The sequence below is a fragment of the Equus przewalskii genome, chromosome 28 (assembly GCF_037783145.1).
Source record: "Equus przewalskii isolate Varuska chromosome 28, EquPr2, whole genome shotgun sequence".
Lineage (NCBI taxonomy): Eukaryota > Metazoa > Chordata > Mammalia > Perissodactyla > Equidae > Equus > Equus przewalskii.
In genome coordinates, this window is record NC_091858.1 from 11,058,001 (window position 1) to 11,076,664 (window position 18,664).

General features: G+C 40.8%; 1 protein-coding gene across 7 annotated transcripts in view; it reads right to left on the reverse strand.

Annotated features, from left to right (window-relative positions):
- LOC103559433 (pro-neuregulin-1, membrane-bound isoform) overlaps window positions 1-18,173 on the reverse strand; it is a 218,975-nt gene extending 200,802 nt beyond the window's left edge. For 5 of the 7 annotated variants that reach the window (XM_070599076.1, XM_070599075.1, XM_070599070.1 and 2 more), the window contains exon 1: window positions 17,411-18,173. In XM_070599076.1, coding sequence (XP_070455177.1) covers window positions 17,411-17,507 — 97 coding nt within the window. In that variant the 5' untranslated portion in view covers window positions 17,508-18,173. The remainder of the gene's footprint in view (window positions 1-17,410) is intronic. The other 2 variants (XM_070599071.1, XM_070599072.1) reach the window with 1 other exon arrangement.
- Window positions 18,174-18,664: the final 491 nt, after the last annotated feature.

The window sequence follows — 18,664 nt, forward strand, 5'->3', positions numbered from 1 at the left end:
ATGGGATGGAGGAAATCCTTGAAAAGATATGGATAAGAATTTCCCAGAATAAAGCAAATGAACAGGTTCAAGAAGCCCAATGAATCCTGAGCAGGATAAAGAAAAAGGCACCCACACCTAAATACATCATAGCGAAACTAGAAAAGGGGCAAAAAAAGACACAATCTTAAAAGCATCAAGAGAAGAAAGGCAGATTACCTTCAAAGGAATGGCAGTTAGGATGACAACTAATTTCTCAGCAGCTCCTGATGGATTAAAGTAGTGACAACTAGCTGCATCTTGGTTTTAGACCAAACTGTATATTTTATCTAATACCATAATTGCACGCTGACTAAGCCTTTTCTCTGAACTCTTTCTCAAGGTAATGGGAATAAAGAGTATGTAAATTTCTGAAAATAATTCTGAAACACTTGGCAGCTTTTAGCTTTATTACCCAATAATGTGGTGAAGCTACTGTCCTAGAGATAATGGTGCTTGGCTTATAAGTTTTATCTGTGTTAAAATCTTCCCACCAATCAATTAAAACACGTTCCTGGAGCTGTGCCACAGAAAAAGAGAAGAATAAGTGGAATTGATTCTTTCCTGGTAATAAATGGACCTCTAGATGATACACTTAAATATATCTCTGGGCCACTGATAAAGCTCCTGATGCTTCCTCAATATTTTTACTTTGGATTAAGTTTTTGAGAAGTAGTTTTTCTTTCATATACTTCTTAGACCTTTAATCTGTACTTCATATCTTATCAATAAATCTTTAATTATGATTGTGAAATGCCAGAAAGTATGCTACGTTTCTATGTGTGGGACTCAGTGATTGTGAGGTTAAAAAAGCAATCAAAATGACTTATTGTACACGTTCAAAATAACCATCACAACAGCTTAATCCACTTCCCTTAAAAGCCTGCTGCTTTTCTAATAAAATACTTGCTTTATCAAAAGGAGAAGAGATAAACCTGGGAATCTTAGTAATGGAAAGTTTAAGAGGTATCCTTTCAATGAACAGCTTGATAGAAAGTCAGACTTACTACAGAGAAAAAATGTGATATCATCAATTAAATTAATATTATGCTCTTACTGTTAAGATGATCAACAGGGTTAAAAAAAACTTCCTGAAACTATTAGTGCAGGAGATTCTCTCTGGAAAATAAACAGAGCTCATATAAAAAAATAAAAGGAAGTATCTTATATAGAAAGTTAACCAAAACTAAATCTAAAAAACCTAAACCACTGAGAAAAAAATGATATGATTTTAGCATTTTTTAAGGCAAATATGTGAAGAATTTCTCAAAGGTTCTGTCCAGGCTGCATTTTTTTACTGCTTCACACACTTCTGGTCCTCAGTAGAAGCTGAACGCTAACTGTATCATATGCTCTCAAGGAACAACTAAAATAAGGGTATCTCAGAGATTATAATTCACAGCCAATACCTGGTTTCTATTGGGAATTTCATATAAAAGTCTTCTGTGCTGGCAATTTATAAATATATTTATTATCGTGTTCTACATTTTCACTAAATAATTCAAACACTAAACAAATCTTCTTAGTGTTTGCCAAGATAAATTAACCACATTACTAGTTCACTCATCAAAAATTATTCTAAGAAAGATAACTGCTTCCTACATAAAAACAATTTATTTGCCTAGACCTTAAAGGTCTATTATTTTTTCAAGTACCCTGGGCTTTCTGAAAAGCTCTTCATTACTAAAACCTCTGAATGAAAATGTACCAGGAAAGTATCATGCAAAATTTTGCAGGACAGCCTTGAAGAGACCACTATCCTAATACAATACAGACTTTGAATCATCGTTTTCTTTTACACCTGAAAATTTGACACCTCATCTAAATCAATCTTCTTAATTATTAGACAAGGAGATAAAGCCCAGACATTTTAAATGATGGCCCAAACCATGTGAACATAATGCTCCTCTCTCTCTCGAATGCCAGGCTCAACGGTGCCCTTTCCACACCACATTCCACACGTCGGTGCTTCTTCACTGTGCCTCCTGCTTCTCCCTTCCTCCCAAGAGATGACTGCTTATTATATGCTTTTCGAGGCTCAAATACACACACACACACACACACACACACACACACACACACACACACACACACACACATGTGCTGAAGCCAGGCTTCACCCTCCAGCCCTCCTAGCTACGGCCCAGGAGTCCTTCCTGGTTACGACCCGGAAGAGCCTTTCAATCCGTGACTGGCTGGGAATCCTCGGCAGTTGTCTGTCCTCCCAGCTCCTTGGATAGGCTCCAAATGAACTCTTCAGTCCCTTCTAGCCACTATTTAAGTCCTTCATTAATGTGGCCAGTTGAATATGAATCAGCAAACTTTATGAGCTAATGCCACCCTCGAAGGATCTGCGTTTCCCTCAAGGCAAAGTTCCTCCCTGCTACAACGTGTGGAGAGTCATGCTTCTCTGAAGCTCCCGCTTGATGATGTTCCCAGTAACCTTTAGGACACTCCATGTGAGGCCCAGACAAAAACCACAATGTGTTGACTCTTGGGACCTCCCCTTCTTTTAGAATGCTAGCCAAATCCTACAAATAAAGGTCTGGACTAAATGATAATCCTAGAAAGGAGAAAAAAATAACAGCTGGATCTCTCATTCCTCCTACTTCTTTCCACCCCTCTCCTCCAAAAAAAGCTAAGTAAATAAATATAAGTAAATCTCCTAATGCAAATTGAACTACCACTCTGGAAATTTAATAACGGACTAGGAGGCCTTTGACCCCTAGGTCTCTGGGTCAAAGATAATTCAGGTTGTTAGTGATAAAATGTCACTGTGATCAGTGACTGGTCAGTGGCTCACAGATGCAAGCGAGTGACTTGGTGGTCTCAGAGCAGCTGTCCCGGCGCAAGTGTTCGTGACTGTGTTTTTACATGTACATCATTTCTACCAAGAGTATCCAGAGAGCCACAGAGATTTCTCTTGTTGTTAAGGCCTCTTGCGTTAAGGGATCAGTGCTAGCAAAGTTTCAGAGCACTGAGACAGCTCACACCTGTACCACACACAAATTCACTCATGCACACACACCCCCCCATTACTCTCCTCCTCTATGTTATGACATTAGGACTACTTACTTTATTGGTCATCTTGTCAATCAATATTTATTGAACTCACTTGGGTACAAGATACCATAACAAGGAACAAATAGATATAAAGCTTTGGCTGATTCAAATTTACTGCAACCCTTAAAATAATTAAAATCATATCAGTGATGTACCCCAAGCTGCTATCTGATGGCACAGAAATACATTTTTCTTACCTGGAAGCATAATACCACTCAACGCACTAGACAAGTGAAGCTGAATTCACATACAAGGCCAAGCTTAGACCTGAAAGTGCAGCATCATAGTAATTAAAATCCCTACCCTGAAATCAGGATGCCTGATGCTAAGACTGATGCTAAGACTGATGCTCTCGTTGGGCCTGGGGTTTCCTTCATCTAAAAAGATGTCATTCAAGAAGATGACCTATACGATAACCCTTTCAGTCCTAACGTTCTATTATTCTACTCTATATTCTATCGATTTTCCCCAGAACGAATATGGGCATATTTAAGGTTTTACTTTCTAGACAGTACTAATATTATTTAAGATTATTTTCATTACTTAACAGCAACAGTTGTTACTTAGTTATATAACAAACTCTTAACATAACAAACATTTATATTCCAGGCAACGATCTAAGATTTACAAACATTAACTTCTTAAACTGCATCAGCTTAATTAATTTCTTAACTGCCTCTATGGACTTAAGAGAAAATGTAACGAAACATTTTAGGTTAGCAAGAACTATAGATTGAACAAACCTCTAATTGCTACTCATTCATCTCAATAATTAAGCACTGGCTATTATTTACTGAGGGCTTTAATATAAATTCTGCAAATTTAAACAAAAAAAAAATGAATGGTCAATTTAGGAACAAATCCATGAATCACTGGTACTAGTGATTTGTATTCATATTTTCTTATCAACTGATGGTAACGTAATAACTAAACTGCTACTAATAAACTTTAAAGTGAATTAGCAATGCTCCCTCATTCATTCCAACACTGAATATTTTTTTTTCCTTGAGGAAGACTGTTGGTGAGGTAACATCCATGCCAATCTTCCTCTATTTTGTATTCTTTTTTTTTTTTAGTGAGGAAGATTGGCTCTAAGCTAATGCCTGTTGCTAATCTTCCTCTTTTTTGTCTCCCCAAAGCCCCAGTACTTAGTTGTATATCCTAGTTCTAAGTCATTCTAGTTCTTCTATGTGAGATGCTGCCACAGCATGGCTTGATGAGCGGTGAGTAGGTTCACGCCCAGGATCCGAACCAGCGAACCCGAGGCCACTGAAGCGGAGTGCATGAGCTTAACCACTCAGCCACAGGGCCAGCCCCCTCTTCCTTTTGTATGTAAGGCACCACCATAGCTTGGCTTGGTGTGTAGGTCCGTACCCAGGATTTGAACCCACAAACTCAGGCTGCCAAAGTGGAGCATGTGAACTTAACCACTATGCCACCGGGCCAGCCCCTATCAGTGAATAAATTCTTAAGAGCAATGACTATATTCCCCACTGTGCTGGCCCCTGGTGATATGATAATGCACAAGATAGACACGACCTCATGGAGCTTACAGTCTGGAGACGTGAAATGCTAAAATGTGCATCTATGACCACTCAAGTGAAAATTCCTCTGGGTGAGGACAAGGGCTTGTTTTCCAAAAATTAAAATATATAAATAACAAAATAAAATGCTCAAAATAGAATTGAGATTGCTTTGACTTCTGTCCTGCAAACCAAAACCAAAAACAAAAACAGAATAAACAAACTGAAAATAAGTAAAATATTCAAAGTGTATTTTCTGTATTATAGAAAATAAGGTGATAGAATGTAGAAAGTTACCTATTTATTTACACACATTTTGTTGGCTCAGCATTTATACCAATTCCTGAATATTATTTATAGGACTAGTAATCACAAAAAAATCCGATAAAAAGTAAACCTCTCTAACCATTTAAAACGTAGCTCCAGCCAATTTTAAGTATAATTATTTATTAATACTTTTTAAAGTAATTGAAAAGAAAGTCTATTCCCATAGAAAGTATAACTGCATATTCAGGCAATATGCAAATTTAGAACATTGGATTTATATCAATATGTAATCATTTCCATTTCTTATTTCCTCCAGTGATCAGAAATAGAGTGACTTTTTGACTTTTTCCATGAAGCCATCCATCATTACTTAAAGAAGAGGCTTTTAGTTACAAATGTACCATGAAACATGACAATTCTAAGGATGTCCATTATTCACTTAATTTGTCAAGGGAGTTTTTCAACACAGAACTGCTGTACTCATAATCAAAAACTCAATTCTTACAAGTTCTGAGTTGGGAATATTTTTTATATTTTATAGTGAGTTGACATACTAATACTAGCAAAACACTGTGAATCTTCCATGGGGTTATTTCTCTCCGTGAGTTAATGTGAGACTTCTAAGACCATTTGGGAATGAATAAATGGTTCTCTTGCTACAGTTGTAACTTATCGTGCTCAACAGCAACAGCATTATTTAGGAGCTGTGCCATCCAGCTGCTGAAGAGTTTCACGGAAACAAACCCCAAAAGGGTATCTGCATTACGGTCAGCAGTAACTTTATAAAATCACATATGCCAAAGGACAAAAAGAGCATTCAGATCTTCCATGGCTGCCTCACTCACGGAATCCTATGACGTCAGAAGGCGTAGGCACCTTGAAGTTTTCCAAACAGGCACGTGTAGATGGAGGTCCCCATAAGACGCTTGCTATGCTCCTTCTGGCTCCAGGGAGTTGTAATCCACACTGGTGTGCTCAGGGCAAGCAGCAAGATGGCTGTGACTCGCTTTTTCAACACAACACAACTTCAAGAGGTAGAATGAAATAAGCTTCCCTTAAGCGGAGGGTGGAGGGAAGCCCTAAGGAATGCCTTTACCTTACAGGGTGTGACCACGGTCACCAAATTCAGATATGGGGCTTTCACTGAGCTTTTTAAGTTTTGTGAATATTTATTCTGTAAGCAGTAGTATACTGTAAGCGGTGACATTTTCCCCCACGCACAGTCCAATCTAGAGGCTCTCTTGGTAGAAGGAGTCTCGTGTAGATTTGATCTCAGAGGACAATGAAGCCATAAAGCTCCAGGGACTATATTCTCTATACTGTCCCTTTATTTGCGTTAATTCCTGGGGAAAGATAATGACTGAATTTTGTCTCGCCTGCCTTCCCAAAGAGGATCAGTCCTTTTTGATGGGGCGTAAATGATGTACACATTTAAAACTCTAAGGATGCTTTCCAAAAATCAAAATATACAAAATAACTATTTCTATCGACAGTTTTCCTTCCTATCAGGTTAAGGGCAACCGAGAATACACAATATAATCAATACGTAAAAAATAAAAACACCAAAAAACAACCCTTAAGTCTCTCATTTCTATTCAATTTAATATATGGAAAATTATGTATTTCATTTTCCATTTAACTCAGTATTCAAGTAATTGGTTTTCTCTTGACAAACCCACCAGCTCATTTCCATAATTCCTGTATGTATAACTCTTTCCCAAAATGGATAATGCATGAGCCGCCCCCCTCCCGGACCCTCTGGGGAAGATTCCAAGTACACAGCAAGGTGACCCCACTAAAACACATTATAATCACGATATCTATTTTCTGTAACTGAACTAATCTTTCTTGGGAACAACAGAGCAACCTTCAATATTTTTCTCAGAACTAGGTAACAACAATTTTCAATATTACTGCTATAATCATTGTTTATAAGAATCTACTATTTCATGGGCTTCAAGGCAGGCTTCCCTTTTTTATTTAAAAACAATTTAAAGTAGCAAATGTAAAGAACACTGTAATTTTTAACAATAAAATATTGTGCTTAAGAAATACTGTCACTCTGTTGGCAGAGAAGAAAGAAAATACCAAAAGAATACAAATGCAGGTTGGAAACATATAAACAAAATAATGTCTACTTAATATACAAATGAAAAATGTTGTCAGACAATGAACTTATTATACCTCACAACACAATATGCTCCAACTAGATCAATTCATAAACTATAATTATCTATCATCAAAGCTCAGGAAACAAAATAGTTAATAAATATATGGAGAAAAATGATTCTCACCCATTTATTCTATAAATATCCATATGTAAAGTACTCTACTAAGGACTATGAGTAATGCAAAGTTACCCTTGACCATCAAGAAATGGGAGACAGGGAAGGGAAAGTTACATCTAAAGAACTAATTGGCATATACTTTTAAAAATTAAGTGTGTGTACTATTTAAAATACAAGTACCTATAACGTATTATTGCACCAATCTGTTAAAACATCACCACTAGTGTTCCTCCATTCTTCAAAAATGAGTTTATCTATAGGTCAAAGTTCAAGCTGAACCACAAGTTAAAAATATCCAGTTGGGGGCTGCCCTGTAGCCAAGTGGTTAAGTTTGCACACTCTGCTTCCACCGCCCAGGGTTCGTCAGTTCGGATCCTGGGCGTGGACCTACACACTGCTCATCAGGCCATGCTGTGGCGGCATCCCACACAGAAGAACTAGAATGACCTACAACTAGGATATACAACTATGTACTGGGGGAGAAAAAAAAGAAGACTGGCAACAGATGTTGGCTCAGGGCCAATCTTCCTCACCACCCCACCCCCCAAAAAAAGTCCAGCTGATGTTTTTATGAATGTGTTACATATTTGGCATCCAACTCTCACCAATGGTCCAAAGCTATAACAGCTATGCCAAATAAATATTTGATATGCATCATCAACAACATGATCATCATTTACGAAGAATCTCTGCATAAAAGATCCTGTGAAAACATGTACAGTATTTATAAAGTTCTCTTCTGGAGGCTTAAAATTCAGACAACACTGATGCAGACATACATAGCTAGAAGATACCATTAGATGAACAAACACTGGAAAAATGCTTATATTTTATTAATATTTAACTAAAACTGTTCATTTAGTCCTTATTCTGTACCCAGCACAATACCAAAAACGAATCCTTGGAATGACCACATGAATTACATAATATTATTTTCCACTATGTATATACATGGAAACTGAGGCTGAAAGAGTTTTCGTCACCATCGGAGTTCTGCTAGTGGGATGTGGCGCATCCAGGGCTCACATCTGTGGAATCAGAGGACAGAGCCCGAGGCTTGCCTCTCAACCACTGCTCTGATCCAACTAAAGCCAGCAGCTCCCTACTCTGGGACATACATAGCAGCAGTTGCTAAGCCAGGCCACCATTCAGGTGTCCCAGGAAGCTTGACTTGGTGCTGCTCAAACTCAAATTTTCACGCTAATGTGTTCTGAACTGCATTATCCTCATACACAAGAACCATTTGGCCTGCTGGTTAGGAAAGAACAGAGCTGACTCTTCTTTTCTTTCCTATTTTAGTGGTCACATTCAGAAAAGGGATTTTTATTTTTAAGGTGAATAGGCCAGATAACCTGGGGAGCAGGCAAAATACTTTTCAGTTCTAGACTTCTGGAGCCCAGGGATGTCCTTCTTAAGGGAATTTTGTTTCATTCCATCCTCTGGGGAATATGTAGACGCAGATTCAAAATGTCATCCATACTTTGCTCTTCCTTCACTCCAGTGGGTCTGGAGAGAAGTAAAACTATGCTATTTAACATAAATACCATTCAAACTTAGAACCATCAGAACAATGATTTAAGATGTTCCTTTGGGTTTCACTGAACTGCTGACTACGTAGGTGCACATTTTAGCCTCAGATCAACTCTCACTTAGGTCACAAATGGATGTGATGTTGGCCTCCATCCAAAAAAGCCTTCCTACTGTACACTCACATAAACATGCATATGTAAAACAAACACAAAACCACCTTTTCATTTAAATGTCCGTAACTTTCAATTAGTATAAACTCATAATTGGAAAGTAAACTTTCCACATTTGCAGGAGGGAGAAGAAAGGGCAAAGAGAAGCTACCAAAAAGTTTTTTTTCATATACTAAATCATATTAAACATAATACAAATGTCCACACTGTAGGCACGAAACTATAGTGTCCTGTGTCCAAAAGGACTTCCTTCATCCTGCAGCCTACCTTCCATCAACTACTTTTAGAGGAAGTTTCCTCTTGTGCTCCCCTACTTGTCCTCCAATATCACTGAAAGTCCAAGGAATAAGACGAAGACAACGGGCAAGAGACGCATTCAGGGGCAACCAGAAACTCTTCTAAGTCCTGATAAACTTAAGAATTTCTGGAAGATTCGATTCACAAAATACTTGTTCCTAAACATTACACAGCAACATATGTATTTATCTCTATAAAAGAAAGCTCTCTTGTCATGAGCATTAGTTTTCTTTTAAATACCTGTTGACTATCTCCTTGATTTTTCTCCTCTGATTTTTGAGTGCATTTCTTATCAGTTCACATGTAAGTGTGATTTTCTATCATTACATACAACGAAACTCCTAAATAAACGACATACAAAAACAGCTAAGAAAAAAAACTCTACGGTATAAAACTTTAGGGTTTTAAGAGAAATTTTTCTGTGCGTTAATTAATATTCAAACTGTGTCTTACATAGGTTGAAATATATTTTTTGAAAAAAATCATAAAATGCACAGGAATTTTGACTTTCAATTCTGGAGTCCATAAACATAAGACATACAATATTCAAAACGTTTCCCTATATTTATAAAATTTATTTGCTCTGGAAAAAAAATCATTCCAAATTAGAATTCAGACATTTCCTTTTAAAGATTGGTTATAGATTCACTATGGAATGGCAAAGGACCCTGCCATATCCTTCAAAAATGCAATTTGTCTCTACAATTGTGAGATTACATGTCACACACAGATGAGTTACAATCACAAATGCAAACAAATACATGCTAAACATTTTTTTTTAAATTTTAACCTTATTTATAAAGTGATATGGGCCATTCATAATGAGACACGTTTTCACTTGACAATAAAATTCACACATTAAAATTACTAGAAGGGGGCCAGCCCTGGTGGCCTAGTGGTTAAGTTCAGCATGCTCTGCTTTGGCAGCCCAGGTTCAGTTCCCAGGTGCAGACCTACACTGCTCTGTTAGCGGCCATGCTGTGCTGGCAGCCCACATACTAAAAAATAGAGGAAAATTAACATGTATGCTAGCTCAGGGCGAATCTTCCTCAGCAAAAAAAAAAAACAAAAAACAAAAAATCTACCAGAAAAATTGAGTTGATGTAATACTATAAAACTAAGGAAAGATTTTTTTATGGTATTCCAAAAAAATAAAGCCAAGATTATTCACCAATCACCAATATTTCCTACCCACATCTCTGTAATTTCTGTAGAAATATGCTAAGACAAAGCATGATAACCATTTGCCACAGGTCAAATAAAAATAGAAGTTACATGTTGCGGTAGAAATGCACTAGTTTTCTCTCCAAGGGAAAATTCTGGTGCCCTGGCATTCTATTCTAAGCTGAATTCATTTTTTATGGATATCATATAACCTGATCTATTCATTGGAGAAAATGGCACAGGTTCAATGATTTCCTAACCCAGATTCCTTTTATATATTACTTTAACCTCATTTAATTACCAAACCTTATAAGAATTTTTTCGAAGTTGTCATTACTATATTATTTAAAATAACACGTAAAAAGCATAAAGTCAAACTACCAGAGTCCAAATATCAGATTAAACTGCATGACATTGACAATATTCAGTCATGTACGACCTACAAAATTGACAATTTCATATGGTTCAACCTAATAAAACATTCTCTGACTCTCACATCACTGAAACTAAAACTCAACAGCTGCCCAGAGGAGCCAGCTGCCGGCCTGGAGAAGCTATGAAATGAAAGGTTTGGGACACGCTGGCAGAGCAAAGGCTACTTCCTATCAATAATAACTTTCTTAAACCACGTGTAAGAAACCAATGTAAGAAATACATTTCTTAAACCTTTCTTAAAACAATGTGAACAACACTGCACTTTAACAAGAGAAGGAGAGCTACATAACGGGACTAACTCATGATGAAGATGACAAGTGAGGGATGGAATAAATAATGAGCATATAATGGGGACATATTAGCCCATGATCCTAAAGAATAAGTCATTCGGACTCATTTTCAAAAATGTGTAACTCCATCAATGTAGGTTTCTTCAACATTCTAGCCAAGGTTTGAAGATACAGTGAGAAAAAATGAAAACAAATAGGTGCCTAAAGATCCTTTGTTCAATTTTGATCCTTCCACATATAATTTTCCAGTGCCATCATGAAACTTTGAAACATGACTAAATCTTGTTGTGGGCACTGCCTGAACTTATTCAAAAGGAACTGCTGTTAAGGGGCAACTGAAAGGTGCTTCTAAGATGCTAGGTTCTCTGGGGAAAAGGCGCTGCTTAAAATTAATCTCACAGATGTCCCCTTGCAAGCTGACAACTGCGTGGTCATCATCAGAATGACATTTCAGAATATTCTCATTCAGAATTCTCAGCCAATTTGGGCTATTTGGTCTAGCTGGAAAATAAACTCCAGTTGAGGCAGCTAACTGTGATGAAATCAGGACCCTATTCTTCCCCTTAGGTTGGCCAGAATATCAAAGGCACTTAAGCAAAAAGGAGTCATTCTTTGGGGAACAGCAGTGTGATGCTCTTGGAGCACCCTCTGGAGGCCAGAGAAAGGTGACACTGGTAAGACGAAGAAAAGATAATTCTGATCATCTCTGGCTTCCAGAGGCTGAACGCCACAGATCTCACTTGAGTCGGACTGAAAAACGCACTTATTGAATCTTAAGATGACATAAGAAACATGCATAATTAACTTATAGTTTAAAAATGCAAAATAAATCCAAAGTGTAACCACATTCTCAGATAATTGCTTCTTAATTTAAAAAAAGAAGAAATGCACTGATTAGCGTCTTTTCAGCCTACATTCTAGATTCTTTGGCAAATTTATTGCAGAGGCAGCTTTTAATATTTAGGAGAGAGAAAGAAGAAAAAATGTGATATTTTCATTAACAAAATGTAAGTAAGCAGGGTTATACAGGATATCATTAATTGTCAAACTTTTCAAAGGAACCAGCTTTACGCTTATTAAAATGGAGAATAAATTAAGCTGTCTCTTGTTTTCCTACTGCTTCACTTTTTCTAAAGCGACAAACACTGACATCTATTGGCATTTTGGTAGCTCGCTTTTTTTTTTTTTTTAATCTATTAAAGCCCATACAGGGACACACACACATACAGACATGCGTAGAATTAGGATGCATCCAAAACATTACTTGGTCCTTTGGGGAAATTTTATTTTAGGTACCCAATAGCATAGTTAATAGCTATTATTGTCCTCTGGTTAAAATAAATCTGTTTTGAAGCTAATACTGTAAGATTTAATTTTTTCTATTCTCTGTCAAGAGGAGAGCTCTAGGGTTATTTGAAATATTAGAAGTCCATTTATTTGCTTATTTGAGCAAATAAAATCACTCACCCAAAATACTGACCCTTGGTTTGTCTTCTTCTTTCATTAACACAACACGATAAACTATCATTATCATTAAAGTCAAATTTAACTTGTTACCTTAAGAATGCTAATAAAACAGATTTGGTATCACAATCCCAGAACTTTTAAGACTTCATATACCCATTCTAGTGAGGAGAGGGAGGAAAGAAAATAGTGAGAAACGTAGATTTGTTATATTCATGACTTTGTTTACATTCGGCAACACCTGCAGTCAGTGCAATGAAGCTTGCTGGCAGTATACTGTTACACTTGATAAAAAGATAACAAAGAGCATGTTAATACACACTTTCCTTTTCAATTGCTGCAATTTGTACTAGTCCCCAAAGAGAAGATTATGCATTCCATATAATAGAATGAGGTTTAAGCATCAACTCTTAAGTGTTGCCAGAAAAGGAGTCATGTTTCAAAATCTTCTCATAGCTTGAAACCTCAACATTTTCCTGCCAGAGATAAAATTATATTGCACCTCGCTCTACTTTCAATATTTAGACTGAATTCAGGAGTGTTTTCATAATACATATATGCAGTTATGGTATTTGACATACTTATCCGCTTTTCTCTATATTTACAGGTAGTAGATATTAATATTTATACTCACTCTAATCTAAGATCAGTTTTGGATTATTTTTTACCATAAAAGGTAAGTTTTGAAAATTATATCAAATATCGCTGCAAAGACAGAGATAATTTGTTTCATAAGTAATTTCCTAAACAGAGCTGACATTTATGAGCACTCATTACATGATGGGCAATGTTCAGAAGGCTTCCAGGGATTATCTTGTTTAAGCCTCATAATAACTTCATGATAATAACAATATTATTATTATCCCAATTTTACAAAGAAGGAAACTTAGGCATAAAGAGAGTAAGTAACTTTCCCATGACTATACAGTTAAGGAGCAACAGAACTGAGATTTCAACCCAGGCGATCTGGCTGAAGAGCTAAGAATTAGGCATCCTGCCTCTCGCTGACTAACAGCGAGGCATTTTCGTACCTCCTAGGGGACAAGCGGTAAAACACACAGAGCATCTGTTCTGCTGCTGGAACAGGGCAATAAATAGTAGCTCCCTTATTAATAAATATAAAAGTGTCCCAAATAGTGCCTGGCACCAGTAGGGGGTTCATTGTTCTCATACCAGTCCAGTATTTTCTGAATATATACATATTTTCTCCCCATTTTTCCATCAGTATCACTTTATCATTTTGCAGATATGAGAACAGCTTCCCAAGTTTCTCCCACTTTTTCCGCTTCAAAATAATTCTTCAATAGAAGTCCTATTTCATCCTGTAAACAATATTTAATGTTTTTAATAATTACATAAGGTAAGTGGTTACAAGCAACCAGGTTGAAACAGATCACTGGACATTCCTTCCATTCTGTAAACACATGCTGCCCCGTCAGCGACAGGGCACTCTATATCCAAGAATGTTTACAAGCACGTCAGCCTGAGGAGCCACTTAGTTAAGGAAACAGGTGGGTGATGTCATCCAGGGAGCACATGGCCCACTTCTACCCATTTGGGAGCCTAAGTTTCTCAATTTTTCCACCACTTATACTCACAAATGTCCCTTCTGCCAGAAGCGAAGGGAAATCCAATTGTTCTAGAACTGGGCTAAGCTTGATAATGAATTTGTTCCAGGTCATTTAAGACGGAAAAAAAGAAAAAAGAATCCTTTGCAGTGTTTTAATGAAAGAAAAACATTTATGCAAACAGGGATTCATAAAGGAAGCTTAGAGCCAAACACCAAATAGCAGAAAAAAAAAAAAAAGGTCTGGTTTTGTAATTCAGGCTTCAATAGAAAAAGTTTGTTGAGCTGAATCAATATGAAGAACCTAGATATGGGAGGTCCAGCATCTAGGAGGTCCAAGATGTTACAGGGCCCTTGGTATATGGATCCATGTTACAAAGCCCAGGATTATGCTGAGGTTGCTTATTTTGAGCAAAGAAGAGGAATCAATGACCCCGAGGGGCTTAGGACCTATTAGAGCCATTATTATGAAACAGATAATTCTGTTGAACATCTGCAGCCCCAATAGTGTGCAATTCAATATTCAGTTAATTGTATAAAAATGTGGATGCTATGAAACATAGCCATGTATGTATCACGTATCAGTCACACATGTCACATGAAAGTTAAAGAAGCCTTTTTCCCTTGAAACTTTCCCTCCAACAGATGTGTTTATGCCTCTGCATATAATACAGCACACAGCAGGGCTGAGAGGCTAAGTTCTCTCAGCATTATATCTCCCCCGACCATCATGAAGTAACGTTGTAACATCCAAAGAGAGGCTCGGCTGTTGCATGAGTATGATCAAGGACACACAGCTTCAGTGGCTGTTTTAAGAAAGGGGGGGAAACCTGGAACTGAATGGCACTAACACAGGAGCTATTTAAGAGATAGGTGTCCTTGTAAATCCTAATTAAGTCTTAATTTGGGTTGGGATGGCAAGTGGCATCTAGAGGTCGTTCCTCCTAGGATGCCTGAGAACTAAAAAGTGCAAAGTTGAAAAAGAGTTTCACCCTTGTGGGTTTCTCCCACAAACCATCATGGCAATCAGTTATTTATTCTCCTAAGATAAGGAAAAGCACACTGGAACATACCATCATAAGGAAAATGAGAAGAGGGAGAGAAATACTGATTTCAAAGCAATCCTATGTAAGGCCATGTGCTTTTCTATGAAGCTGGTTTCAGGTTAACAGTTCTTTTCAAATCAAATGAAGAATAAATATTATATCGCTTATGTGGTTTCACAAGTGCCAAGTGCCCTGGAGGGGTTGAAAAGTTCCTCCCCAAAGAAGACTACCACCTGATGGAAAAGAGAGACAAACATACTAAGAACTAACCCAGAGCCAAGTTCACCCCAATTTTTCTAGGAAGAGAGAGTACGTCACTTAAAAATGCCCATCTATCTGGTTTAGAGGGAACCACGGCTGTGGGACTGGGAAGCAGAATGAGAGCCACCAAGAAAGCTCTCGAACTCTGTGTCAAGAGAGAACATCAGGTAGTCCCAACACAGCTGCCCACATAGCAGATAAGATCCACCGGACACGGAAACGCCTGCTTGCTCCTAAATCTCTCCTCCTTGAAACTACCTGCTTATCTGAAATGTCTGTGTCAAGGCACTGCTGCTAGGAAGCCCTGACAAAAGGCAAACCTGTTACTTGAAAGAGACGCTACTTCAAACCGCTGCCCCCTTCTTAATTCATCAGACCACCTACAGAGGTCCACAGAAACTTCTGAAGGCAGAGTATTCACCGGCAGGAGAGGAAACCCCTAAAGGGCCCCACAAATAACTCTTTACAACTTGACAGTTTGGGTTGGGTCTAAGGTCTCTTTAAATTACTATGACGACCTTCGAAAGGACAGTAGAGAAAGTCACTTAGGGAGGTCGCTAATCCAGCTCCCCATTCCATACCTTACTGAATAAAATGCTATATAGTATCTACAAAACACAGGAGAAAAGTAAGTAAAATTGAAATACATCCTGATGAGGGCTAATAAAAGGTAATTAAGGTGAATCTGATCAACAACATCTTATCGTGGAAGCATGCACAGGCATGGCAGTGGCCAAACAATCACCCTCTGTTCCATTTCTGTTTTGCTCAAAGGTCCCTGCCAATAAGCCAGGCTCTGAAATGCTATCAGTGATGCCAATAAGAGGACTAGGTAAATCTTGTTTTCTTCCTAAAAGAAAACGGCAAATACTTTGCTTATCTTCTTCAGCCACAGGATGACCAAGTACTATTGAATTAATTCTTCCAAGTGCTTTATAAAACATCTTGGGGGGGTGCTCTAAGTGACTCGAGGCGTCTGGATCAATTAACAATTGGGAATTACAGAGGCAGGGGAAAAAAGTCCTTCTATTCGTCCCCCTCCTCTCTATTTTAAAGCATCTTCTCCACTCAGTCTCTCAGAAACGAGTATTTATTTGGGATGCCTCCCCTGTCCAAGACAATGTCTAAAGCCGCAGTTCTTCTGAGGGAAATCTAAGGTGAAACTGTCGTTCCTGTCCGTGTTCTGATTATCAAATACAAGACTTGTCTCTAGAGAGCCTCAACTGCCATTTCATTCTATTATATAACCAGAAAGCATCTGGGTTCAAAAATTCAGATAAAATTTTACTTTCTGGCACCTCTTGGGAGCATAAATTAACCATATTTATCAGAGAGGTCCTGAAAAATAGAACTACTAAGCCAAAAGTTTGAGAACTTATTTGGAACAGACCTGACTCCTGGCACTGGGCTAGATTTTACCTGCTTCGCTGATCTCTAGGAATCCCTCTCAGCTGATGTGAGTTCCGATACAGCAGGACTGAATCGGGGTGAACGTACGCACAACCCCGCGACCCTACACCGCCCTGCCCTCGGCCCCAAACAACGACACGCAATGGCTCACGCGGCCTCTCTCTCGACCACCCGGTTCTTCCGAGCCCGGCACACCGAGGGGAGACCCGTTCCCGCTTTTCTCGCTAGAGGGCAGACGGGGCCTGTGCAAAGCCCTCCCGGCGCCGGACACGCGCGCACCCAGCCTCCGCTCCTGCACTCCGGGTCCCGCTCCCGGGCTGGGCTCAGCTGGGAGGCGCGGGTGAAAGGCCGTGCCAGGGAGCGCGGCGCGTCCGCGACCCTCGGAGGGCTCAGGCCGGGGTACCGCCCCTTTCCCTGCGCGCGGGCTGCGGGCGCCGGGGTGGGGCTCGGCGGCCAGGTGAGGGGCGGCCCCACGGAGAACGAGAGCCGCCCCGCGCCGCGGACGCCCGGAAGCGGGGCCAGGCGCCCGGAGCGCAGGGCGCGGGCGGGCGAGGGACAGGCGATGGCAGCCGCGGGGGAGAAGGAGGATCGCGGCCCCGGGCGCGCTGCGCACTCACCTGGGCTCGGGCCGCCTTCCGCGGGCGCGGGCTTCCTGCCGGAGCCTCGCTCCTTCTTGCCCTTCCCCTTGCCTCTGCCTTCTTTGCGCTCCGACATCTCGCCCGAGAAGTGCACGTTCGACGCCGACGGCTCCGGCGAAGGCGACGCGCGACAAGTTTGGTGCGAGGGCTTGGATCGGGTTTGGGAAAAGTTTGTCCCTCGAGGGGGAGAGCGAGCGGCCCGGCTGCAGCAGTCGCGCCGCGCGGGGGCGTCTCCTGTCGCCTGCGGGGAGCGGCGCGGACGCGGCGTGCGGTCCGGGCCACCTGGGACTGGCGGTCGCTCCGTCAGGCGATCGCCCTGACTCTGGGGCTGCTCCTGTCGCTCAGGGAAGTCCTGGGTTCCCGCTGCTGTCGGCTCCTGTCGTGGCCTCTGTCCGGCGCGCTTGCAGCCCGAAGGAGGAGAGGCGATCACAGCCCTGCCCGCACTCCCATCGCCCGGCAGCCGCCGCCGCTCCGCTCCTGCCCTCCGCGCGAGCCCGGAGTTCCGACAAGTTTTGGGGAACTCCTCGCCGGCTCTTTTTCAATTGCCCCACAGCCACCCCCTCCCGCCCGCAGGTTGAGCCTGGCGCCTCCTTCTCACCCTCCCCTTGCCTCGCCCCCTCCCGCTTCCCCACCACACCCCCACCCCGAGGCGCGGACACGCCACCGGGAGGAGCCTGGGCTCGGCGCTCCCGGGCGCAGCCCCTTTCCCTCCCCGAGCCCGGCTGGGCGGGGGGCGGTGCGCGCAGCGGAGCGGCTGCCGGAACCCCCGACAGGGGTCGCTGGAAGCTGCGCGGAGACGCCGCCGCCGCCACTGCAACCGCGGGACGCGAACCGAGCGGCCCGGGGAGATTCAAAGACCCAGGAGTGGACCCAGGGACTTTGCTCCTCCCTTGCCTCCGCAGCCAGGCAGCGCCCCCGAAGACCTGGTCACTTCTCTTTGACGCGGGGAAAAGTTGGAGAAAAAAGTTTGCAACTCTGACACCTGCCCGCCAAATTAAGGCTCTGGAACCTGGGAAAAGGAGAGGAACGTTTGCCGTTTTCCCATTAGAGTTTAGGGTTCGTTCCTTTCTTACTTTAGTGAAAACCGTCCCGTCCCCCCCCCCCCCCCCCCCGGCCTGTAGGGCAATGATTAACTCTGGATGGAAGGGAATTTGAGTGTAAGACAGTTCTGGGCACCCAGGAAGGGCTCAGTGAAACTTAAAGATGGTTAGATGGCACCATCTTCATAGATCT